Below are 19,567 nucleotides of genomic sequence, written 5' to 3'. Positions count from 1 at the left end.
TTCTCGTATGCTCACAAGGGAGCTGAGTTATTTTTATGATAAAGGAGTCAGAAAGGAAAGCAAACCCCAAGCCTATTCCAAGAATACAAAATACAATTACACAACGCATCCTCGTGTCCAGACATAACACGTGGGCTTCAGCAGCATCAGGTGCTTCACAGGTTCTCATAGGAGAAAATGGATAGGTGGCTTTCATGCATGACCTAAAGACACCCAGTAGATCACCTTCAAGGAACCAAAAAGTCTCCTAAATGGAGAAAAGCTTCTATCTATCTATCTATCTATCTATCTATCTATCTATCTATCTATCTATCTATCCATCCACCCACCCACCCACCCACCCACCCACCCACCCATCTATCTATCTATCTATCTATCTATCTATCTATCTATCTATCTATCTATCTATCTATCTATTGACAGAGTCTCACTGTGTAGTTCTGACTAGTCTGAAATTCAACCTGTGTACCAGACTGACCTTGAACTCACAAAAATCCACCTTCTGCTTCTCAAGTTCCAGGATTTATAGGCATGTATCACCAAATCCAGAATATTTGTTAAATAAATGTAAAAGAAAAATAGGCTTTTCACACATAGGTCTTTTTAAATACTGCAATTAAACTGAAGGGATATGCCCTTTAAATTTCAACATTATATTTTTTGCACAAGTCTATAAATTATTAGGACACTTCTGCATTCTATGGTTGTTTCACAGTAACTCCTAAGTAAGACGTAAAAGAAGCCCAGATAAAGAAATCAAGAAACAGGAAGCTATCTAAGTAGTAGGGCAAAATGTAGGTTTTTGGTTTTGTCCTGTTGTTACCAAGCCTCAAATACTGTAAGTATCTAATCTTATCCAGAAGTAGAAGACTCCTCTCGAGTTTGTTAATGTATGTAGGGAACCATGAAGGTGTTGGGGCTTTAATAATAGGGAACCACGTAGGTTTTGGAGTACCAATCCTCTGAGTGGAGGGATATTTTGAGGATTAGTGCTTAGTTTTCTTGGGTTGTAGATACATGTAACTATTTTGAAAATAGCAACACACACACACACACAGTTAATGAAGAGGGTGTGTGCATGAGAATATGGGATCCATTTTCACTTTTTACATTAATGAGAACAGTTAACTTACTTGGGACGTGGTTAGCCTTTCAAGAGAGAGTTATCCCTTGCATAAAAGAAGTACAATGTAAATCTTGGATGGCTATGCTTGGTATCACCAGGTATTTTGCGACTTTATTAAAAGTTAACATGACACGAACATGACGTACGTTAGTAAATTGAGATAAAAGCGTTCTGACGGACGGGGTAAGAGCACAATTAAAAGATGAATTGTTTCCCCCAAATGAGTTCCCTCTGGCTTGTCCTCTTACAGTTATGGCTTGGAGGGCTGGAACGCCTTCTTTGTTTATAACTCAGTGATTCACATACAGGCAGCGCTGCAGCACCACATAAAATAGCTGCAATAATTTGTTGTAATTGTAGAAAAATGTGTTTTTGCAGAAGGAACCTAACAACCGGGGCTTTAGCACATTCCTTCTGTTATCCCTCAGTCCGCACTGCAGTGGGAGCGGGTCCTAAGTACACCATCAGCCGAGAGCCGCTGTCTGTCTCTCTCCTAAAAACTATTTGGTGGTCTCCTCATTCGGCGGCGCTCAACTGATCGTTTTAAAGTAAGAACTGCGATTTCGCATCCAGTCCAGTGGATGCTAATTTACTCCTTCACACTAAGGCAACCACACGTCTCCACACTCGTATGTCACAGCCACCCCATGGACTATATATGCTGCACTGTAACATACTCTGGAGATTCAAATCTGGGCTGGTGTGGCCCGTTAGCATGCTAGCATCGATTTTTCTTTTCACCTTATGATTTTGCTCTGAACATCCCTGAAGGTGAATTCAAATACCGTGCTTCCTTTTACAGGTTGAATCTGGTTTTGAAATCTTAAGAAGTCTCTAGACAGATTCTGATATCCAGGATACAATGCTTTACATGGGGGGCAGGAGGTGGGGGGAGAGAAGCAAAGCAAAAGAGTAAGTGGAAGGAAATGAACTCAGAAGGAGGAAGGTGATTACTTTTTAATCTTTTGCTAGTTGCATTCCTTTTCTCTTTCTAGTCAGTCAAAGGGGTCTAATTTGGATTGACCAATAATTGTGTGAATATGAAGCTTCCATGTGTGGCTGGCGTGTCTATTGCATTACGTTGCTCTGCAGTAGACACACAGGTTTCAGATTCCCCTGCGATCTGGCGGGTGTCTTCTTCCTCCAGGCTCCCAGATAGACAGCACAACGCATAGCGAGCTGTCATATACCGGCCTGAAAAACTGTTCCCAGCATATATAAATCCCAGACCAGGCATTACACAACCGGAGTTTAAAATGTCACATGTAAATCATCCAGAGTTAAGCCGCTTAGGAAACACAAACCATTCTCTGAGGACATATGAGACCAGAACTTCAGAAGATGCTGTCTCACTGTGGGATGGCAGAAAACAGCGGCTCGGCAGACCACCCTGGTGTGTAGTAATCAACAATGCAGTGGCCCACTTTATAAAGGCGTCAGACAGTCTGTAAGCAAAAAGGCAGGGCCTCCAACTGAGACAGGCCTTGCTAATAAGTGACTTCAAGTCAAAAAAGAAGAAAAGCCAGCTTTTAACATATGCAACAGGTCGTGTCACGGACTTCTTTTTCCCTTTTGCCAACTACCTTTTTTTAACACCGAACAGCCATCGAGAGCCTTGTCCCCAACACTGGGAGCCCTATAGTGTTCTTACCCAGTTCCTTGCATAGCCCTCAGTATCCTACCTATTCCTTCCTTTGCTGGGCAAATGACTTTTCAGAGAGCAGCACTGGGGATTGTCTGTCTGTCTCTACTTCCCCTTTAATACTTTCTTAAGGAGTTCTTCAAAACATAGTCAGTCAAAGTTGCCCAGTTCCAGCACTGACCTTAGCTCCCTCAGACATGTTAGACAAATTGTCTTTCCTTCAGTGTCCTCACTAACAAATGATAATGGTGGAGCTTTAAACATTTTTTTTTTTTTGCAAAAATTTAGCACGAAAGACTCGGTATTTGAAAGAACAAATGTCGGGGATGTAGCTGAATGGTAGAGGTCTTGTCTGTCCCCATTCGGGATTCTGGATTTCATTCCAAGCACCACAAGGAAGAAGAGAGAGAACACGCTTTTCAGAGAGTGTACGCTTGTGCCTACCACGGGTTTGGGTATTTGTTTCACTAAAACCTGAGTTTTCTGAATAATGTAACTATTGCTTAAAATGCAACAGTAGAGTTCAATTTGTTTTACTCTTTCAAACAGATTCTATAGTTTTATGCCAAAATTATTTGAGAGAATTTCATTTACTTGGGTGGCTTACATAACGCAGCCACGGACGGAACAGACCTAAGCAGTTACTCCAGAAGTATGAAGACATTTCAGTTTTCTGATACTTCTGACATTACGTCAGCAAAATTCCTCAGCGTAGACTATACCTGCTGTGTTAAGTACAGAGACTCAAGCACATTTTATCAATAGGGCCAACTTGTACAAACCGGGTACATAAACAGAGAATAATAACGTTGAAGGAAGTATAATTAATTAATTCAAGCTTAAGATAAGATCACTGGATCCTGCTGACCCTACATGGTAATCAGTTGATTGATTAATTGCTACAATCATAATAATTATATGGTACAAATGTAAGTATACTTAATGATAGTATAGCCTTAGAGTTAAAAGTTCTTCTCAATCTGCATATCTTTTTTCTCGAATCAAAAGAGTTGGTTGCAGTTTCCGTAACAATGTCTTTTGGCTCTACAGAGCTGGAATCTTATCTCGCAATTAGATACGGATCTATTTTCTTCATCCTTGGACATTTTTGGTGATTACTTAATATTTTAATAGGAATTAATAACTATGCCCCAGTGAAATAGGAACGTTCCATTCTATGTCCTTGACAAACCACAGCAGCTTTCTACACATATGCTCCCTGCACGAAGGACAGCACTTAGCATAGAGCGAAGGAGTCTGTGAGCAAATTGTTCTCCATCCTGGGCTTGGGATAGGCGACTAATAGATGGAGTTGCCATTGAAACACAAGTCTGTGCTGCAGGATGATGGCAGCTTATTAATATTTTCATCCTCGGGCTCTTGAGGACTGAGTCTCACATAGCTTTAATATGTATAGCAATTAATATATGGACAAAGTCACTTTTAGGCATTTCCAACCCTGTGGTGAGCATACTGCTCTGCTATGAAGCTATAGATTGTACAGCATCACCGATTTCCCCAAAGACATTTTTCTGATAACATTCAGCTTCTGATTGCTCAACATGCTCATAGTTACAGAACTTCAGCTGAGTGATGCTGGAGTGACTTTGTAGTGCTGAGAATGATGGCTTAATGGCTATTCTGGGTTCCGGACACATCCAGTTTGGCAGTTTCGTGTAAGCATATGGCCTCAGAAGCAAGAAGTTGTCTCTGGCCTTTTTCTTTCCCCACTCTGTTCATTAACAAAGAGAGTCATGAAATCCAGTATCCTTTTCCTTATGTTATGTTTCCCAATGCCGACCACAAAACTTAGGACTAACCTTCATTTTCTTCCTCCTCTCTTTGAGGCCCTTATGTGCTGTCTGTCTTTCCCTGTGTCAGGAGACAGAGAAGGATCTGACACACTAGGTCTTGCTAGGCTCCCTCCAGCCTGTTAGCATTTGCTCCCCATTCCAATCACACCACTATGTGGATGTCCGGTTCGTACTGAAGCTCACCTATGTTCCTCTCTCATCATGTTTTCCAAATTACACTAAACCATCATAACTTTTATCTTCTATTATGTTTACATACTTGGCTCTTTTTATGTACACTTAACTTTGCATAATGTACTTAAAACTTTTGATGTTCGGTAATTCTTAATTTTCAAAGTTACGAAAGATTTTAAGGTTTGTGAATAGATTAGCCACCACTTAGAAATAAGGCGCTCCTTAAACTTTTGCATACAGATAATCAGGAGAGCTTGGACTAACATGGAGCTTTGAGCTCTGTTTCTACAGATCGTCTTTCCAAAGGTATGGTGTTGGATGGGAGGATGCATGTGTGTAATAAGATCACAGGTGATTCAGATGCTCGAAGCCTTATGTTTTGACTTATATCTAAGTAGCTTATTCCAGCATATATTCAGGGAACACATATGCATTTGGCATGGCTTTGGGAAGCTGTGTGTGAATCCTATGAAGAAAATGCACAGATAGAACACAGAGTAATAAAGTCACTTATTGTGATGGAATTTAGAATTAGCTTGGAAACAAAACCTAGGGCATACATGTTAAGAATTCCCTATATTGGGCTACTTGAGGTTGAAATACTCAATCTGAATGCAAGTGGTACTGTTTCATGGGCTGGGGTCCTAGTCCACATAGGAAGGAAAAGGTCAGATGAACACCACGTACATATCGCTGGTCCTGACTGCAGATGCAGTGTGACCAGACTTTACATGTTCGTAAAGCGAGGACTTTCCTATCATGCTGGTCTATATCCGTGATCTGTGAGCCCAGATAATTCTTTCCTTCTTTAAGTTGATTTCGTTGGCTATTTTGTCCCAACAGTGTGCAAAGAAAATATACTTAAGTCATCTTTGGATAATAGCCAAGGGGAATGCTTGTTGGAATTTTGTGTTTCCTTTACCCCGTTAAACTATCCTGTCAATTACCATTAAGATTATTTTCTCAAAAGCATAGGTTTCAATTTTTGACCACTTTCCTCAAAAACCTATAATAGGGTTTTTATTGTGCATTGGATAAGATTTAAACCAGGTATACTATTAAAATCTCCGTAGATCATTAGTTAATTTGCTGGTCAAATATTTGCCTTTTCTATGGAGTGACCTCTGCTAGGCAACAGGACAGAGAATTGAATTAGAAAATTTCAGGGTGTGCCTACTTGGAATTTATAATGCTGGATTAACTGTATCTGTTCTCCCTCATCTCCTACTGTTTATCCCTAAAACTCTTTGCTTCCTCCAACCAGATACCTCCCTTTCCCCTCAACTGTATTCGTCTTGGGGTGGGGTCACGTGCTCATTCTCTGACTGACATCTCAAGCACCCCATACCCTGCTGTCTCCTTTATGGAGCCAACCCTGATCTATCACGTCTCTTCCGTGGAACGTTTATTGTCTTCTTTGCCCACTGTCCAGCTGGATCACATTAAGTCATTATTTACTCAACCAGGGACTGTACCTCCCGCTTTTCAGTATTTCCCTCAAAATGCACATACCTTGGCTTGAAGCAAGATGTCATGGCATCCATGTGTCATAGGAGGGAGAATTTCACTCTTCCTATGTAGCTTCATCGAGAAAAGGGAAGGAAACAAGTGACATCCTGAGCTAAGGACAGAATATAATCACCCAAGGGTTTACTCCTTTTTAAATAAAACTCGTTGGGCCTCATTTCAAATGCAATGAACAGCAACGGATTCTATCATCTTAGTTCTGGGAATCGGTTTCTATAGAAGTAATCTGAGTCAGAGCGCTTTGGAAGCTCCTGGGGTGATTGATTGTAAGATCACTGCTATCATTGTACACTTTTTAAAAAGTGTTCTTAATATTCATTAAGATAGTATTTTTACTTTAGAAATGCACAGATCATATTACAGCAAGAACAAGAAAAATCTAAGACTTCTATAGTCATTCACAGACAAATTATACATACATACTTACATGAATACATACATTCATATTCATATCCATGTCTAGTAACAGGTTTGTACTTGCTATGATTTATCTATGTACCCCAAAGCTCATGCCTTAGACACCAAATCCCCAATGTAAGTGTTGAGAGGTTGGACTTTTAAAGAGGAGATTAGGCCATGAGAGCTCTGCCTGCATGAAAGAATTAATGCCATTATCCTAGATATGGAATCCATTACCCTCACCATATTCTCTCCTTTCCTCTTCTTCCTCTCTTTTCTTCCTCTGCCTACTTTTCTCCCTCCCACATGTATGTTATTATGTCTTTCCACGTGCGACCTCAGGTCCTATAGCAGGATGCCCTTGTTGATGAAGGACCTTTCACTTTAAAATTCCCAGCCTTCAAAACTTACAGTCCTGATTTTTTTTTTTTTTTTGGTTCTTTTTTTCGGAGCTGGGGATTGAACCCAGGGCCTTGCGCTTCCTAGGCAAGCGCTCTACCACTGAGCTAAATCCCCAACCCCACAGTCCCGATTCTTTATACGTTACTCAGCCCCAGTTTGTTGCTGTAGGGTGGAATAGGCCACCATGTACTGTAGCGCCGCATTAAACTTATGCTTCCTCTTAAGAACATGTGGCTTTCCGCCTTGGGATGTAATGTTTCAATAGAATAATTTAACAATTGTATTACAGGACTTCTCCATGGTTTAGTCTCCTGTGGGGTTTATTGTTATTGTTATTGTTTTGTTGTTGTTGTTTTTGCCACGTTAAGGATCAAATTCAGGGCCTGTGCATGGTAGACAAGCATTCTATTACCGACCTATACACAGCCAACCTTCTCTAAAGTTCATATGAAGCCACTCTATACTTTCACTGTTATAAATAGTATTTCCAGGACCTTGTTTGTATACATTCTTGTATACCTCTTAAAATGCCTCATAAGCTGTTTCTAGAAATGTGCTTGCCATTGCAATAGTATGTGGGTTTTAAGGCTTTTAGTAGACACACTCAGATGTGTGTGCATCTACACATGGGTGCACACAAACTTCACACACACACACACACACACACACACACACATACACACACACGCACGAGTTCTCCAAGAATTACTAAGAATAACAGTGCCAAGGGTCTGAGAGAATCTGCAATATATATATATATATATGTATATATATATACATATGTGTGTGTGTGTGTGTGTGTGTGTGTGTGTAAATTTTGTCCTTTGCTGGGGATATTAAATTTATTGGCTATCCTCCTTGAAAGGTTTTAGACACATTAGAGACAAGAAGACATCAAAATAATTAGTCTCCTGAAGTAAATTTTGATTAGATGTACCATAAAAGCTAAAAAACCTGAGGCAGGAGAACACTATTTATTTTATTTTTTTATTTTTAGTACGATACCTTATCCTAGCCATCTGTTGATTAAATCTCTGGTTCCAAATAATGTCATTTAAAATGGATGATAAATTTTACTAACTTGTACTTGTGAGTATCAGAATGTTGAGGACAGGGCTCTCCTGCAGTTCTCTTACAGTAAATTTGGTGACCGGTCTCATTTTTTTTCTCTTTTCTGTCATCTTGCTTGCTGTTTCTCTTCTCTTAGTCTCCCATCTCTCAGCATCCATGATCAGAACACACATTGCTAAGCAATTGTTTAAAACAGTGCCGTATCCATTGGGGAATCCCAACTACACTGAAAGGACGCTCATAAGTACTGTGGATCAAAGCAAGGCCTCTGAGCTACTTTGCAGGAGGGGCTGCTCCTTGGTGAGAACACAAGGTCCCTGACAGCACTTTCAGGACCACATTGTGCAAAGATACCTGCTTCGGTCTGCACAGGAAACTCAAGGGAACTGTGTGCACTCATGGACCCAGTGACAAGGAAAGTCACCAAGAGCAGGCAGTAGGGATTTGGGGGCAGATGGTGCGGTCTACAGGAACCGTCTATCCAGCTTTGTTCGGTCTATATTCTGAAACAATTCTAGAATAAACACTTGTGTCATAATTTATAAATATATCAGTACCAATAAATCAGGATCCTGTAAACAGTCATGTTTATTATATTCTTCTTGCTTAATATTCATGACAGTAATTTATTTTTATGGTACAGTTTCACTGTCCTCTGTTCCAGGGCTCTGCATTTAAGCCTGGCAGGTTGAATTAGCAGGAGTTCAGGTAACCCTTTGAAGGCTGCAAAAGTTTACTAGCCAGTCATAATAAAAACAAGTAGATTGCTTAAATCTACTGCACTGACATATAGAAAATATAGGGTCTAGTATCTATAAGTCCCGTTGATAAAAACAGAGCTCATAAACACGTGAACATTTGGAGAGAACCAAGTAGTGAGTTTTTAAATTTATTGTCAACAAAAGGAATGGAATTAAGCAGTTTCCACCTCCCTCATTTTCTTGCCACCAGTTCTTCTGATTATCCACATAGATACTACACCATTGTTGCTACTAATTACCAGGGTTTGTTCCAGCAGGAATTACATGAATCAACCGCCACAAAGTGTACTGACTTTTATATTCACCCTGTGTTAGAACAAGAGTGAGTTATAGTTCTTGCCCCAAGAGAATCAAGTCAGATAGAGAGAGGGAAAACAGGGCTTGGGATCTAAGTCACTGGTAGAGTGTTTGCAAGGTATGTGTGAAGCCTGGTTCAGTTCACAGAACACAAAGAGAATTAGATGAAAAACTGTACTACACTTTCTGTAAGCCGACTTCAGACAGGTTATACTCAGTTTCCCACATAAAATCTCAATAGATAGTTAAATTTTTAGGCCAGCCTGGGCTACAAAGCAAGATGCCTTTTTAAACAAACAAACAAACAAACAAACAAACAAACAAACTAACAAACGAACCAAACCAAAAAAGCAAACTAACAAATAGAAAAACAAAAACGCAATAGAGAAAATTCATAAAACATTGTCAGAAGAGAAAACCATCGACTCGACATACATACCTAGAAAACAAATTTTTATTATTTTTAAATATCCCAATTAAAATGCTGCAATCTGTTTACTTTTCTGTGTTTTTCGTTCTGTATCCACAAATATTTCAGAATTTAAAAAGTGTATGGTGCCAGCTGGTTTTTATGTCAACTTGACACAGGCTAGAGTCACTGGAGAAGGAGAGAGACAGTTGAGAAAAATGCCCACAATAAGATCAGATTGTAGGCAAACCTATAGAGGGTTTTATTAATTAGTGATTGTCACAGAAGGGTCTGGCTTATTGTGGGTGGCGTCACTCCTGGACTGGTAGTACTGGGCAAGCAGACTGTGTAAGCCAGTCAGCAGCACCCGTCCTTGGCCACTGCCTCAGCTCCTGCCTCCAAGTTTCTGCCTTGGTGGAGTTCCTGTCCTGACCTTCTTCTGTGATAAACAATGACATGAAAGTATAAGCCAAATGGACTCTTTCTTCTTAAGTTGCTTTGGCCTTAGTACTTCATCACAGCCATAGTAGCCCCAATGAAGACATGTACTATCATCCAATATGAGGAGACATATTGTTAGTATTTTAATTTAAAAAATTTCCCTGGCTAGGGAAGGTTGAACTGATGGCTTTATTTTGTAGGCCATATATATATATGTATGCTCTGCTGTAGTTTTCTCTTCCTAACAACATATAATGAAAGTTGTTGGAAATAACCTTTGTTATTTCCTACCCACTTTTAGGGATTGTAATGAGGGCGTGATTCCTCGTTTAGATTTATACTTTAATCATTCACAGTACAAGGAGGATCTTACTGCTAGCCCGGTTGTTGTTTTCTCCTGATGCATTTTGCACAAAATAGGTGTTCTTAGCCAACATTCCTAAAAGATAAATTAAATGTTCCTTACAAATACATTTGCCTGCCCTTCCACCTCCTCCATCTGTTAGGGGTGTTTGAATCTCACTGGTGCTTGATTTTATTTTTAAAAGTTTTCCCAGCAACCTAGGCCCAGGAATGAAAACCTGTAATGTTGCCTTGGAGACCAAAAGCAATAAAAATAATTGTTGAATTTTCATTTGAATAGCGAAGACAGAAACAAAGAACGAGGTTCTGAGATTATGTATATGATCAAGAAAGTCAATCATGTTTATGGATTCTTCTCCTTAGAGTTCTAAATATCACACTCTCTATCCGGTACACATTGGATTACATCTGTCAGTGCATTTTAAAGGAAACAATTCCTATCAGTTTCCTTCTATTCTTTGGACTTTGCCTTGTGCGATCTATGGATATTGTTCTACCAAAAAAATAAAAATCAGTGAGCTTTACAATGCAAATTGTGGTTATCATTGTAATGGATCCCCATTTTATCTATCTTGCCTAGATCAATATACCAAGGGAGAATAACGGTTTGGTCCACGTTCTTCTCAAATTTAACCAAGCAAATTATCTGGTGCCATGGTATGCTGTTGGAAGATCCTGGCACTATACTTAAGATTAATGAATTAAGATTGACTTAATGATGTCATCAATAGCCTCCAATTGGGCATTAGTGTAGAAAAGACCTTCCACTTGGTGAAGATTTTCTACTTGATGAACCTAGCGAAATCTGCTTGGAACGCTGGACATGAGACTCCTCCATGATAAAACTGAGTCCAAGAGCTTTGAAAGAATACATTGAGAAGGTCATCATAGGGTCCTTTGTGTCTGATATATACATCTGTAGCTTCCTGTGATTTCAGCCACAGCTGCAACCCTTTTAACACTTTATTTTATAGAATAAAAACTAATAATGCTGATATATATATATATACATATATGTGTGTGTGTGTGTGTGTGTGTGTGTGTGTTTGTGTGTGTGTCTTGGTGTTTCTCTTTATATATAGTTTTTGTATGTTTTACTTTTGTAACATTGACCAAACTTAGCATTAACATCTTTACATCTTGATAGGGAAGTGAACCCCCAGAATCCCTGGTCCTCCTATCTTCATTCATGTTTTAAAATGATAAAAGAAGTGTTCTTTGCTTTAGATTCACTTGAATCTTTGTCTACACCAAGGAAATACAGCACTGAATACTCTGATTGATTTGACATAAGCTAGAATGTTTGCAAAGAGGGAATCTCAATTGAGAAAAATGTCATCATAATATTTGCCTGTAGTCAATTTTGTAGTGCACTTTACTGATTAATGATTGATATAGGAGAACCTTGATCATTGCGAGTAGTCCCAGCCTTGGTCAGGTGATGCTAGAGTGTATGAGAAGGCAGGCTGAAATGGCCTTGAGGAGCAAGACAGTAAGAGCAACTTCTCCATGACCTCTGTTTCAGTTTCTACCATCAGATTCTTCCTCTGAGTTTCTGCCCTGAATATCCTCAGTGATGTACTGTGTTAAGCAACTGTAAGACACACTGTAAACCCTTTCCTCCTCCAGTTGCTTTTTAAAAATCACAGCAGCAGAAACACAGAGGCAGTGTCTATGTGTATTCCTAGATACTTGTATAATTGCAAAGGAGGTATATTGATATTTTGAAGTTGTTTTCTTCTAATGTTTGCTATCAAATATATCACATAAAATTAAGCATTTTAAAATATTTGAAATTTCATGTCAACAAACAAAACTTCAGTGCTAAAAATTCTAAGGGATATTTGAGCTGTTAGTCACAGTCTTTGTGGTAGGGGTTGGCTCTGTTGTTGGTGACTGCTGACTAACTTGAAGACTATAGTGGCTCTGGCAAGTTGTTAAACAGTAACAGAGTTTCTTGTGTCAATCATAACTACTTTCAATGAAAGATCTATTTGCCTTGTTAGGTCTTGCTTGATTCTAATTTACCCATCGCAGAACACTCAAAATTAGAGTCAGATTTCGCAAACCATGTTAATGTTTTATCAAACACACTTTTCTAAATTATGTATTGCCTTCTTAATAATGTTTGTGATGTCTTTGACATATCATCTCATGATGGAATATTGGTCACACAAAAGAAGCCACTCCTAGTCCATTGATGCTTAATTGTGAAGTCCCAGCAATGCAGCCACATCTTGAGGCTCCACCTCTCATCCTATGTCTCTTGTTGTTTTCATTATAGAGCTATTTCGACCAATGTCTGCCTTTCAAAGTCATCATGAAAGTGGGAACTGACTTTTCCCAATCTATACTTGTTAACATTTTCATCATCTCCCGTGAAATGCAAATGTTCTTCATTACATTTAGCATGATAGAACCTTTCTAAAGGTCTTTCAATGTGTTTTGCCCAATTCCATCAGGATAATCACCATCTGTGACCACTATACCATTATCAAATGTGCTTTTAAAATAATGAGACCTGAAAAATCAAGATTATTGCTACACCCAGTGCCTACAGGAGGAGAGGGGTATTAGCAAGCAAGAAATCAACCCTCCTCTCATTTTCACCTCTATTGTATCCCTTAGGTAATTATGGGATAGGTATTGAACAATGATACCCTTTTGCCCAAGTAATAGACATCAACAATGAAGTTAGAAGATTCTGTAGATTTTAATGTAAACAGATGTACTCTTACCCTGGCTTTTATTTTTCTACCCACAGAACAAAAGCAAACTAGACACCATAATTCTCTAGTGTTCTAGAATTTTTAGAATGATAAATGAGCGTTGATTTAAACTTAAAGTTACATTAGTCTGTGATAAGAGAGAGAGTCCATCCATTGAAGCCAGGCATTGACATCTCCTTTTTAGCTATGAAATGTTAGGTGGCATTTACTTCTGTTATGAAGCTGTTTCACCTACATTGAAAAACTTCTGTCAGTATAGATGTATAGATAACTTTATTCACTCTCATAGATAGGTCCTCTGGGAAAGTTGCCGGGGTTTTCTACACCAGCATTTCCTTTTGCCTTGAACTTCATGTCATGAGATGACATCTATTCTTAAGCCTCACGAACCAACCACTCCCAGTTTCAAGCTTTTCTGCTTAGCTTTTCCATCTTCTTTAAAATAAATATAGTCTTGACTTAAGAAGACATAGCTGATAGATCTTTTATCTAAACTGTAGAAAACGTTCTCTCTACCAGTAGTAAGGCACGTCTGCTGTCTTAGCCTTCTAGTTTTTAGTTGCATCCATGACTCAGACCACTGTCTGGTGCAAGGAGCCTTATTTCTAGTCTGTCAGAGCTTTTACCATGCCTTCCTCACCGAGATTAATCATTTTTAGGTTTTGGTTGAAAGTGAGAGATTTGAAATTCTTCTTTTGACTTGAGTTCATAGAAGTCTAATTTTAATGTTTTCATAGCTCAGGAAATAGGGGATATCCAAGGAGAGAGAGAGAGAGAGAGAGAGAGAGAGAGAGAGAGAGAGAGAGAGAGATATGCAATGGCTATTCACTGCTGCAGTCACAACACAAATCATTCTAGTGAAATCTATCATCCTAGTGGATGTAGTTCATGGTGTCTATACTGAATTACAACTATATTGTATGAGATCACTAATGACAAGACACACAACAGATAAATACAACTTTAACAAAAAGCTTCACAGCATAAATGCTGAAGTTGAGCACAAGGCAGTTTAACATTGAGTCAACAGACTTTTATGGGATGAGGTTGGCACAAATCTTTGGCTAAAAGGCACAATACCAGCCTAGTGTGCTGGCATGCATTTGCAACCTCAGCTCTTAGAATTGGGGAAGGAAGATCTAGGTTTTGTGAGAGAATCTCTTGGAAACCTGAAAAAAGCAATAGACAAAGACACTTTGACATTGATATCTAAATTCTATATGCACACACATAATCACACAGAAGTGTACATAGCCACACTAACAGGTAAACATAACAACAACACTAAAACACACAACACAAACACACACACACACACACACACACACACACACCCCACAAAATCTAAGGTGAAAATAAAACAAACTATGCCTATATTTCTGGTTTAAATTCTAAAATTACTCCAGAAATTTAGAGTCCCTTATTTTGGTATGATGATACACCTTATTGGAACTGTATCTGAAATTATTCTAGAAATGTAAATTGTTATTTCTAACAGTTCCACTCTTCCAAATGTTGTACAATTTGTATTACACAGTCTTCAAGTTATCAATAGTGACAGGAAGGTTGAGTGATATTGTCTAAAGTTTATAGTTTAGGACATGGGTTTGGCTCCAGTTCTAGTTAGAAACGCAGGTGAGATGAGTCTTATGAATACGCAGAACTTAATACAAAAATCTCCTTTGGCTTCATTTTTTTTGAGGGGGGGGAGCAGGACATCCTTAGAAGAAAAAAACATTACGGGGTTGGCAAAACATCTCTTCATGTAAACAATATTAGAAAACATGAGTGAAAGTGATGCCTGGGACTATACAATTCAATTTCAGATAACAATAACAGAATTAAGAATATAAATAAAGAACTAATTAAATCTTGTGTTGCAGTAGTAGGAGGATATTGTCAGAATAAAGGAGGAAACTGTCTTACGCTAACAAATTTGCACACCTAAAACAGTCTGTTGAAGTAGGATTTCTATTATAGGTTTAACGCCTGTGTTGTCCTGAATTTGCACATTGAAGACCCCAGTATGATAGTACTCAGAGGAGAGGTCTTTGGAAAAGAAGCTAAGTATGGATGGATGGTTCAGGGCTATACAGGGACAAAATCTGTACCAGAGTTCAACAGAGATGGGTTCCTGATTTTGCCCGATTTTGGACTTCTTAATTCCAGGTATTTGAGAAATAAAATTTCTGGTTTTTAAGCCACAGAATTTTTTATGGAAGCTCTAGCTAAGACTAATTGGAAACTTTGGAAGGTCAGACTTGAAGGAGTGTGATTTTGGCGATGGAAGATCTAGAAACACTGATTCATGGGAAATTCCTAAAAGAGCAGAGGAAAAGTGAGAAGATGAGAGAGCTGTACTTGAGCTGTAGTGTTGAAGGTCTTTGGAGAAGGGCCATGCTGGGAGCCTGATGTCCAGCAATGTCTTTCTAGTTAGGTTCTCGCTGTTCTTTCTGTGTCTTTGTTCATGCTTTTTGATTAGCTCACACTCTTCTCTATTTATTGAGGGAACCAAATCTCAGACATCTCGAACATCAGACACAAACATCGCAGACAACAATTTCTGAAAGCTTTCCAGGTCTGATACCTTATATTTCTCTGTCTTTTCTGCAAACAATTTTCACAATACAACCCAGACGGATAGAAAAATCCCAGTGACTATTTCATTGAAAGACTGTATCCTTCATAGGTGTTGCTTAGAAATTCAGAGAATAATGTACACAAAATGTCAAAGAATAATGTTACCATTGTGTTGAAGAGTCAGGGGTCTGAAGAAAGACCTCGAAAGATCAAGCTTTCATCTGTTGGGTAGATAGTCTCCACCTGCAACTAGCAGGACAGATGGCACTAATTATGTCTGCCCATCCGTTACTTGGCAGAGGAATGGAATTGAGATCTGAAAGGGTGAACCTTTCACATGCTGGACACTCAAGGTGAGAAGCAAAATAGCAAGGGGCCAAGAGCTGATTGTCTGGTTAGACAGTAATCATGAGCTCAGGCCTTGGGCATTTGACCTTTGAGAATTGCAATTTTGAAGAAGAAAGGTGTTGCTGAAAACAAGATGGTAGAAAAAGGGAGGAGGGAGCTGCACGTTTGAACAGAAAAATTACAATTAGTGAACGAAAAAAATCAGCATAGATATCCTACAAAATTTTTATAGTTCATGAATTTTTAAAAAAAATCTATACATAATTTTATCTTCCCGAACATTACTATCTCCCCCTCTTAAATAAGCCCTGTTAGTGATTTTCAACACCATTCTCTGTTTTTCGTGCTTCTGCTTCCCAAAGTGTAGGTAGAAATGCCTGTATCAATTCTTGGGAGAAAATCTTCTATTCTAAACTATATGGCTATGATCAGCTCTACCAATGTAAGCCAAATTTCCCCAGGCGCCTCACATCACATAGACATCAGCTATCACATCTAGAGCTCATTTCTGCAAAACAACGAGGAGAGAGCCTAATAAGGAAGGGCTACTCTTTGGAAAACTCAAGTGGAGAAGATACTCAGAGAACATCTTTCTCTTGATAGAAATCTAGAGAGCTAGAGTGAAGACACATGTTTGAGCAATTACAAGTAGGTGTTAGTTGGCATTTTGTTATTGTGAGAAGCAGTCCAGGTCATTGCCTCTGTTATTTCTGGACCTGCCATAGAGGATCACATCATGATGAAAGTCTATAGTGTATTAGAGCTGACCACATCACAGCAGACAGGAAGCACAGAGAGGGTCAGAGACGAGCTGTGCCATACCAATGCCCTTCGTGACTTAGCTGGACCGCTACCTCGCAGCTCTTTATTCAGATTTGGAATCTATTTATGGATTAAACTATTGATGAAGTCTGGGCCTTGTATGGTACAATGATTTCTGGAAACAGTATAATAGACACAATCAAAATTGTGCTTAATAAATCTCACAGGTATCTTTCAATCCTATCAAGTAGACAATTAGTTTTCACAGTCATAGCTTATGACAGTATCAGCAAGTAAGAGGGTAGAGGCGCAGTTGTTACTCCATGACAAGTTTGAAAATAGTACCTGTGAAGTCAATCTGAAGTTAAACTGTCTTTTTAAAGCCTCCTTTTAGGAAGATAGAATATAAACTGTGTGACAGGTGAAGCATTTCTGATTTGGGTAATGAGTATATATATGCATGTACTTATGTGTGCCTTTTCCTGTGTGTGTGTGTGTGTGTGTGTGTGTGTGTGTGTGTGTGTAATAGTTGTTGAATATAGTTTAGTTGGCAAACCTTTAAACATTTTAAACTTTTAACAAAATCTATACCATCATGAGATCTTCAAAGGCTATTATGTAGTTTCCTCTACCATACCTGAGATATGCCCCTTCCACTTATCAGAGAACTTATGATTGTCATAAGCCCAAATCACTGGGACACACAGGAGGGAAATCAGATACACTTCTAACTTGGAGATGAATTACTTTGGAGTTGTCAACTGACACATACCATACCATATTATATACCATGGGCTTGCTAATGTATAATAGAAGCAAGACAGAATCAGTTAGGAGAAGTTGAGGTAGCCTACAGATAATGAAAAGGGATGTAAATTCTTCAATAAAAGGACATATTTTTGATTATCTGTCGGTTCTTCAGAATAAGTTATATTATGAGCTAAAAAAACTGGAATTCATTCTGCTGTGAACGAGAAAAATCTCTATTATCTTAGACATGTCTTGTACTATGTGGATTCTAGAAACAAAATATTAAAGCAGAATGAAGATAGTCACTTATGTCATTTGATACAGCCATACCAAGAGATAAGGACGTACAGATACGAAGGTCTCCTAAGATTACACTACTTAAATGGTAGTCTGATTAGAGGTTGACATACTAATATTAGCTAATATTGACTGAACACTGTGTGTCAGAAATATAAAAAGTGAGGTAATACAATTAGCATCTCACCTCCATTAAAAGCATCCCCCCCCCATTTTTAATAGATGCGAAATCAGAGGCCTGGAGAAATAAGATCTTGTTCAAAGTTTTTAAAGCAAGAACAGTTTGCAGTTAGAAATTGAATAGTAGTGCAATGTGTGATGCGGCAGAGACATTTCAAGATTTGGCTGAAAGGGGACATCTGAGCAGCAGGATGGGGCAGTGAGTTTCAGAAGACGATGAGCCAAATTCAATGTGCCTTCAATATTTGAAGGAAAGCATTGGCTCAAAGGGCTGTCATGCGATGGGTAAGGCAGAAACATGTAGACAGAGGACTTACGTGCAAACAGGTCACAGAGGGCTTTGAATATCTTACAAGGATTTTAGCTTTTCCTCAAAGTAAAATGAAGGCAGTTCCAGTAATTCGTCTGTTTTTTTTTTTTTAATGGATAGGTGGAGGGAAGCATCGCTGGGCAAGCTGGAAAAGAGTCCTCCTGGTGATGGGCACACATCCAGAGCTGCTGTGGGTGGATGGAAGATGTGGTGGAAGGTCCGTGGTGGCTGCAATCCAGTGTGAACTGAAGCATGTGAGATGACGTAGGGTGGAACCAAAGGCCACAACATCTTCAGTTTCATCATGGTCTATTGAGGCCGTGAAAACCAGCCGCCCGGATCCATCCTTAGAGGAATTGGTGAAGTTAACCATTTTCCACTGAGTACTGAGGAGAAACTCTGTGCCTTATCGTGCATTTTGGTAGCATGTTTGTGTAGTGAGGGCAGAGCAGCGGAGGAAGCTCACTCGTGAAGGCTGCCATGCTGATCGCTCAGCTTGAAACAATTATTGCTTTGAAAAAGTGACCTCAAGGACATGCAAGGGGACAAATAAAGGTTTTAAGGAAAAGCAAAAGGCAAGCGCTACACTTTCTAATGTAGTTGATGTCTAACTACTCAATTAATTTCACAGTCAAGGCCTGAACGGAATTCTGAATCACCTTCTAGTTCTACTTATAAAGGACTTTCATTAAGCCAAATTAAGTACATAGAAGTCTGGTTGTTTATTATCTAGTACTAAACCATTCCTACAAAGGGACACCTGTACAAGCCACTTAGCTCTGGTCAACTATAATTTTTACAATTTAATTATGAATATAATTAGAGTGAGTTAAGAGACAGGCTAGGCAACAGCCATAAAACTTCCACTGTGCTTACACATAAGAATATACATGAGTGCGTGCGCGCACGCGTGCGCACACACACAGACACACACACACAGACACACACACACACACACACACACACACACACACACACACACACAGAGTGGAGGCGGAGAGAGCCCCTGAAGCCTATAAGAGTATTTGCTTTCAGTGGAATTTTTCTTGTTTTGTTTTGTTTTGTTTTGTTTTGTTTTGTTTTGTTTTTTTGGTTCTTTTTTTTTTTTTTTTTTTCGGAGCTGGGGACCGAACCCAGGGCCTTGTGCTTCCTAGGCAAGTGCTCTACCACTGAGCTAAATCTCCA

The 19,567-nt window shown here is 39.0% G+C and overlaps 1 protein-coding gene across 5 annotated transcripts in view; it reads right to left on the bottom strand.

Moving 5' to 3' along the window:
- The window catches only part of Arhgap15 (Rho GTPase activating protein 15), a 619,269-nt gene that overhangs the window by 102,563 nt on the left and 497,139 nt on the right, over positions 1 to 19,567 (bottom strand). The window contains exon 13 of one of the 5 annotated variants that reach the window (XM_017591544.3): positions 6,269 to 6,337. The exons of the other annotated variants lie outside the window; for them this stretch is intronic. Within the exon in view, the coding sequence (XP_017447033.1) occupies positions 6,330 to 6,337 (8 nt within the window). The 3' untranslated portion in view covers positions 6,269 to 6,329. Of the gene's footprint in view, positions 1 to 6,268; positions 6,338 to 19,567 lie in introns of those variants that run through there. 5 annotated transcript variants of the gene reach the window in all.

The sequence above is a fragment of the Rattus norvegicus genome, chromosome 3 (genome assembly GCF_036323735.1).
Source record: "Rattus norvegicus strain BN/NHsdMcwi chromosome 3, GRCr8, whole genome shotgun sequence".
Classification (NCBI taxonomy): domain Eukaryota; kingdom Metazoa; phylum Chordata; class Mammalia; order Rodentia; family Muridae; genus Rattus; species Rattus norvegicus.
This window is presented reverse-complemented; position numbering and strand designations above follow the sequence as displayed.